At 37.5% G+C, this 7,360-nt stretch overlaps 1 protein-coding gene across 1 annotated transcript in view; it reads left to right on the forward strand.

Moving 5' to 3' along the window:
* Positions 1-7,360, forward strand: part of LRP6 (low density lipoprotein receptor-related protein 6) — a 128,691-nt gene that overhangs the window by 51,643 nt on the left and 69,688 nt on the right. The window contains exon 3 of the mRNA XM_004693271.2: positions 3,124-3,321. Coding sequence (XP_004693328.1) covers positions 3,124-3,321 — 198 coding nt within the window. The remainder of the gene's footprint in view (positions 1-3,123; positions 3,322-7,360) is intronic.

The raw sequence follows: 7,360 nt of genomic DNA on the forward strand, positions 1-7,360 counted from the left end.
GCAGGCGGCAGGCGGGAATCGAACTCATGCGGAAGTGGCTTCAGATTCTCAGTGCTGTGCTTTAACCCGCTGCGCCACCAGGGAGGGCCCCATCTATCCTTTTAATTCTTACACATGCCTTCTTTTAGTTTTTTTGAATATGTTTATAATAATAACATTGAAATCTTTATTCCTATATCTTTGGATTTTTTAAGGAGAACTAGAAATGTTAGTTCATATATTGTAATAAATGTGGATTCTGACTCCTCCTACTTTGTTTGTTCTGAGATTCCCCCAGACTAATTCTTTCTAATGTGTTTCTCTTTTAACGTGCTGCTTCTGAAGTCACTACTCAATTTTTTTTTTTCTTTAAGATTTTTTTCATCGCTGTCTAGGGGTTGTCACTAGGTCACTCACTATATCTTAGTAGTCTGTTAATGAATGATTAGAGGTTGTTCCTGAATACTTGGAATCAGGTAACCTTTTCATTATTTTATTTTGAATCTCTGTGGTTTGGTATTGTTTTCAAATTTTAGGAAGTTTTGAGTTTGACTTACATTCATCCAGAAACGAAGTCTCACTGTTATTTCTTGAATATGGGCAGACTTGTGCATGTACATAGACTTTCTGACCTTCAAAGATGAATGTGTGCTTATTAACAGGATTCATTTTCCCCTGTATGTTTCCCAGAATCTCCCTGTTAAATTTTGGTCTGGCCTGCCATTTTATTGCTGGCTCCAACCAGTTTTACTAGAATAATAGCCCTCTTGATAATTTACCACTGAGAGCACTTTTGTATTTTGACATCATTCCTGGGCAAAGAGTTTTCATTTCTTGCCCAAAATAAATTCAGCCCCCTACTGCAGGGAGAGATAGCTGCCAGTCTTTCTGACTTGCCATGTTTACTCAGGGTAGAACTTTTCTGCTACAAATCCAGCAGTCTGGATGGTGATGCAGGTAATTCCTAACTGAAAAGCCTTAAGTTCTTACTGAGATTTAGTAGATGTTCTTAAATATATGTTTCTCATTTTGTTCTGTACCCCTTGAAAAATGTTGTTATTTTTGACAATCCTTTTCTCCTTTTTTCCCCTGTTGTTAGGGGACATGAGATACAGAGCTCCTCAGTCATTTTGGTAGCTTTGACCTCTCTGTATTAATTTTTAAAAAATTGTCCTTTGCGGCCCTCCCTGGTGGCACAGCAGGTTAAAGCACAGCACTGAGAATCTAAAGCCGCTTCCGCATGAGTTCGATTCCCGCCTACCCCAGAGGTGACCACATGGTGTGGCAGACCTCTCCTGACCCGCCCGCTGCTCCCCTCAGCAGTGTACTTCATCAGTCAGCCTGTTCTGTTCCCCGCTCTGTCTCTGGTGAAGTCTCTCACAGCCCCTGAGCCTCTGGCCTGTACCCCAGTTCTGTATGCACAAATAAATAAATCTTTAAAAAAAAAAAATTGTCCTTTGCTCTTTCTCCAAACTGGTGCCAGTCTTTCCTGCATTTCCCTTATAAGCCCCTACAAAGCTAGTCATTTAATAAGCAGTCTTAAGTCTTTAATAACTTTGTTGTTTTTAGAATAAAAAGCAAAAATTCTAACATGGTCTAGAATTGTCTATACCTTATGTAGTTTTATCATGCATCAGTCTAATCAATCCTCTGTCCCTTACTCTGGACAGTATTCAGCCATTATCCTCAGTGTGAGGAACACTTTGTATCTCTTCTTTACAAGTTAAGCCTCTCACCTGCTATGTGAACATTGACCTTTGAATTGGATGTAAGTTTGAATCTCTGTTTCCATTAGTTGTGTAAATTGAAATTAATGTGGTTAATGAGTTTTCCATATTTTTTCATCTGAAATTATTTGGTGATGACAAATCATACATGATAATACTGCTGTGAGAGATAATGAATATAGTCATTAGTACAGTGTCTTTTACTTAGGGAGCATATTTATTTCCCATCCGACTCATTTCTTTGAGTAAGTAGTGTTTATAAAAATATCAGATGTGTAAATGAAGTGATTCTGTATCTGAATTTCAGTTGAATTCAACACATTTACTGAATATCTCATACTAGTTCATAGCATTCTCATTAACTTGAAAAATGTTTTTAATTAAAGTGTAACACAGAGTTTAACTTTTTTTTAAAGATTTATTTATTTATTCATACAGAACTGGGGTACAGGCCAGAGATGTGGAGGGTGAGAGGGTTCACCAGGGACAGAGTGGGGAACAGAACAGGCATATCGACGAAGTACACTGATGAGGGGAGCAGCGGGCGGGTCAGGAGAGGTCTGCGGGCCATGTGGATCTCCTCCAGAGCAGGGCAGGTGGAATCGAGCTCATGCGGAGTGGCTTTAGATTCTTAGTGCTGTACTTTAACCCGCTGCGCCACCAGGGAGGGCCCCAGAGTTTAACTTTTAAATAAAAAAAGTCTTTACTGAGAATCTAGACTTCCCTTAATTTTTTAAATTATTGTAGAAATAAAAATAATACAGTGCACTCCTGTATACCCCAACCACAGTACATTATATTATATTCAGGGCATTTAACATTAGTACATTTCTATTGGATAATTTAATAGTCTTTCAAGTTTGCCAGGTTTCTTAATGTCTTGTTAGCATTTTTCAAATGGTCCTGACCAAAGTTATGCCCTTATAAAGTTATTATGTCTCTTTATCCTCCTCTAAGACTTTTGTCTTTCTTTGATATTACTTTTAAAAAGATCTCTTCCTAGAGTGTTCTTCAATTTGGCTTTATCTGTTTAGTCATTACTTGTTCAGGTAATGCATTTGGGAGCAAGAGTACTATAAAAGGGATCTGTTAAAAAGATGCTGTTCTTTCCAGTACATCACAAACATGATGACATGTTTTTTACTTTATGAAGATGTTAACTTAGCTGATGTTATAGTGCTACGTATTTTATTTTCTTAGAAGTTAACCATTTCTTTTTTCCTTTGTGTTCTCTGGGGAGATACATTGAGCCAGTGTAAATATTCTATTTCCAAATAAATTTTGATCTGATGTATTTCCATAGCAAATTTTAAGGTGCTCCATTTCAATGTTTCTGAGAGAATTTTGAGTGATAATTATAAAATACTTGTCTATTAACCTGTTCATATACTGGGTTTATTGTTCATCTGAATTTTAGGTTCATGTACTGGACAGATTGGGGAGAAGTGCCAAAGATTGAACGTGCTGGAATGGATGGGTCAAGTCGCTTCATTATAATAAACACTGAAATTTACTGGCCAAATGGACTGACCTTGGATTATGAGGAGCAGAAGCTTTATTGGGCAGATGCAAAGCTTAATTTCATCCACAGATCAAATCTGGATGGAACAAATCGGTAAGATTGTCTTATAAATGTATTTTCATATTTTAAGTGAACTCCATGATATCTTAATATATCATTCAAATTATAAAATCTATTAAAAGATTAGCATTTTTTTATTGCTTCAAGTGTAAAAGATTAGCATTTTTTTGAGTTCGAGTCCAAAGTGTAAGGAGAATAGACTTTCAGTTTGTTCTTAAACTGTAACTGAACCTCTCATCTCTCTTGGTTGTATTTAGAATTAAAGGACTGCATTTTCTCCTAAGTCTGAACACATTTAATTCTTCAGTGGTTCTCTTTCAGGGGTTGTACTTCTGTTCTATCCCAGCTTGTTTGGAATATCTGGGAAGTTTGGGTTAGCACAAGGGCTGGGATTTTTACTGTCATTTAGTTCCTGAGCAGTGAGGGTTCTAAACATTCTGCTGTGGGTCGGACACCCAGTACAACAGAGTCATCCTACTCAGGATTGTGTATAGAGCTCCAGGTTCTGGTGTGGAACTTGCTTGATAACTCTTTGTGCTGGGACAATAGTGTACTAAATCCTTTTAAAAAGGTCAGATAGTAAATATTTTAGGCATTATGGGCCTGTAATCTCTGTTGCAACTACTTGCCTCTGCTGTTGTGATTTGAAAGTTAGCTATAGAAAATAAATAAGGGCATAGCAATGATTGTATTCCAGTAAATCTCTTTACAAAGTGGATACTGAGTTAGTGGGCTGTAGTTTGCTGACCCCTAGACTAGGAATACTGAATGAATGCTATACCCCAGTATTCAAGGAAAACAAAGTTTAGATACATAAAAATGGAATCTCAGATTACATTTAGATTTTAAAACACATTTGTATTTATGTTCTTGTGTTTAATTATTTAACTTTCCAGTGCTCTTGTTTTAAACCTCAGTAGAACAGAACCGTATGTAGTTGAAGGAATGTCTCAAAATGTAATCACTTGTTAATTCTCTGAACTGAATAAAGAAGCACTTGGGAGTATTGAAATGTTATTAAAGAATTTAATAACATTTTTAACAATTACAGATTTGGAGTGTCTTTTTGCCTATTTCAAAAAGAATGAATGTCTTATGAGAAGATGGTTTAAAAACAACTAGAAATAATTGTCAAAAGAAATATTAAGTATATGGTGAATGTAAAGACATAATTGCTTTAAATTTGGTCTGAGAGGGATATTAGGATGTAAATACAGGCTGCTAATCATAGTTATTTTTTACTTCCTGTAGTACCATAAGACTATATAGCAAATCCAGTAGCCTACTATAAATACATAGACATAAAAACAGGTAATGGCAGAACACTAGTAACCACTAGACTTCCTATTGTCTGTGCAAGAGTAAATAGCAAGAATGGGGTGTTTCATAGAACTTAAAAGCTGGAGGACTCCGAATATCCTCAACTATTTTATTAGACAGTGTCATGGGCTCTATTAAGAGCAGTGGCTGAAATCAAAGTCCAATATCAGGTGAATATATAGTGTATTTGTGTTCAGAACAGAAAGAAGTTAGAGCAGCCTGGCTTCAAATAACTTTTTTTAAAAAAGATTTATTTATTTATGCTTATAGAACTGGGGTTCAGGCCAGAGGTTTGGTAGGTGAGAGGATTCACCGGAGACAATGTGGGGAGCAAAACAGGCAGACTGACAAAGTACATTGCTGAGGGGAGCAGCAGGCGGGTCAGAAGAAGTCTGCCACGCCATGTGGGTCAGCTCCCTGGCTGGGGATTGAACTCATGCTGCATTGTCCTCTAAGAGCTTCATAATGTGGTGCTTTAACCCATTATACTATCTGGGAGAGCCCTCAAATAACTTTCTTTTTGTTTTGTTTTTATAAAGATGTATTTATTCAGACAGAACTGGGGTACAGGTGAGAGGTACAGGGGTGATGAGAGGATTCACCAGAAACAGAGTAGGGAGCAGAACAGGCAGATCAATGAGGTATACTGCTGAGGGGAGTCAGGGGAGTCCTGCGATGCCATGTCGGTCACTACTCTGGCCAGGTCTCGAACTTGCACTGAAGCGGCTGAGGCTAACTTACAGTGCTGTGCCCTTACCTATTGCGCTACCAGGGAGAGCTCTCAAATAACTTTTTAAGTGCCACCTTGTAGAGTTCTTTAGCAGGCTAGATTACCACACTGAGGAGAAGTGAAGTCGAATAGTATAGTAGTATCAAAATTGAACAGAATACTGAAAATTGACTAAAATGAAGGGGAAGGAAAGAGACTACTTAGAATAAGGAAGGGGGGGGAAGAATTGGGAGGTTCAGGAAGCAAACTTTTTTTTTTGACATGTGGCAACAACAAGAGTAAAAATTTTATAAAGTTAGAAAAATACTCTGAAAGCTACCTTCTTAAAAAAGTGTAGGAAGAGGCCCTCCCTGGTGGCGCAGCGGGTTAAAGCACAGCACTGAGAAGCTAAAGCCACTGAGTTCGATTCCCACCTGCCCCGGAGGTGACCACATGGAGTGGCAGACCTCTCCTGACCCGCCCGCTGCTCCCCTCAGCAGTGTACTTTGTCGATATGCCTGTTCTGCTCCCCACTCTGTCTCTGGTGAAGCCTCTCGCCACCCCCTGAGCCTCTGGCCTGTACCCCAGTTCTGTATGAACAAATAAATAAATCTTTAAAAAAAAATGTAGGAAGATTAATTGCCTGAACATACAAACAAGAGAAACATAATAGTATTAAGGTAAAACCCCCTTAGGATATTTAAAAGAACATATTATATTTATATGTATATTAATATATTAAGCTGATAACATTTAAACTTAAAATGCATACTTAAGTTCTGCAGTTTCACCTTCCCCCTATATTTAATGTTCCTTATACACAATTCATATATTTTTTACAGCTACATATACTTTATTGTTAAAATTATTTTGAAAACTTTTGTCTTTTAAAAATATATACAAGTGTGGCCCTCCCTGGTGGCGCAGCAGGTTAAAGCACAACACTAAGAAGCTAAAGCCACTTCCGCATGAGTTGCATTCCTGCCTGCCTGGGAGGTGACCACATGGCACGGCAGACCTCTCCTGACCCGCCTGCTGCTCCCCTCAGCAGTGTACTTCGTCATCGATCTGCCTGTTCTGCTCTCTGGTCTGTCTCTGGTGAATCCTCTCACCCTCCACATCTCTGGCCTATGCCCCAGTTCTGTATGAATAAATAAATTTTAAAAAATATATATAATATATATACAAGTGTTATGAATTACTTACCTATCACCATTATAACATTGGAATATTCAGAATTTGTATGCTCATCATTACCACTGAGATTTGTACTTTCATTGTTTTTTGATACTAATTGGTATCCTTTGTTTTAGCTTGAAGAAGTTCCTTTAGCATTTCTTTTAAGGCTGGTTTAGTGATGATGGATTTCTTTTAGTATTTGGTTATCTGGAAAACTCCCTTTCAGTTTTGAATGACTACTTTGTTGTGTAGAGTTTGTTGGGCAACAGGGTTTTTCCCTACCACTTTGTGGTGCTATGTTGTCTGCTCTAAGTTTCTTCTGTACAATCTGCTGGTCATCTGCCATGGATTTTCTTCTGTCAAATGTTTTTCTGTTGCTACTTTTTAGATTTTTGCTTTGTCTTTAAGTTTTGAAATTTAATTATAATAATTTCTTATGAGGGTCCTTTGGGAATTTCCCTTTTTTTGGAACACTCTGGACTTCATGGATCTGGATGTCTGGTTCTTTCCCCCAGTTTTTAGTCATTTGAATAAACTATTGAATAAGTTTTCTGTCCCTTTCTGCCTTCTCCTTCAGAGAGTATCATGGTAAGTATCATGGCAAGAGTGGTCCACTTAGTGGTGTCCCATTAGTTCCTTTAGCTGTCTTTACTTTCATTCGTTCTTTGGATGAATTACACTTCCGATCTTTGAGTTTGGTTATTCCTCCTTCTTTTTGATCTAGTATGCTGTTTTTACACCCTCTGAATTTTCAGTTTTGTTATTGAGTCTTAAGCTCTGTGATTTTTGTTTGCTACTTTGTTGTATTATCTTTTGTTGTTGAATTCTCACTTCATTTATGCATTGATTTTATTGAGAATTTTT

Source organism: Condylura cristata, unplaced genomic scaffold, assembly GCF_000260355.1.
Source record: "Condylura cristata isolate star-nosed mole 26May11 unplaced genomic scaffold, ConCri1.0 scaffold00036, whole genome shotgun sequence".
Lineage (NCBI taxonomy): Eukaryota > Metazoa > Chordata > Mammalia > Eulipotyphla > Talpidae > Condylura > Condylura cristata.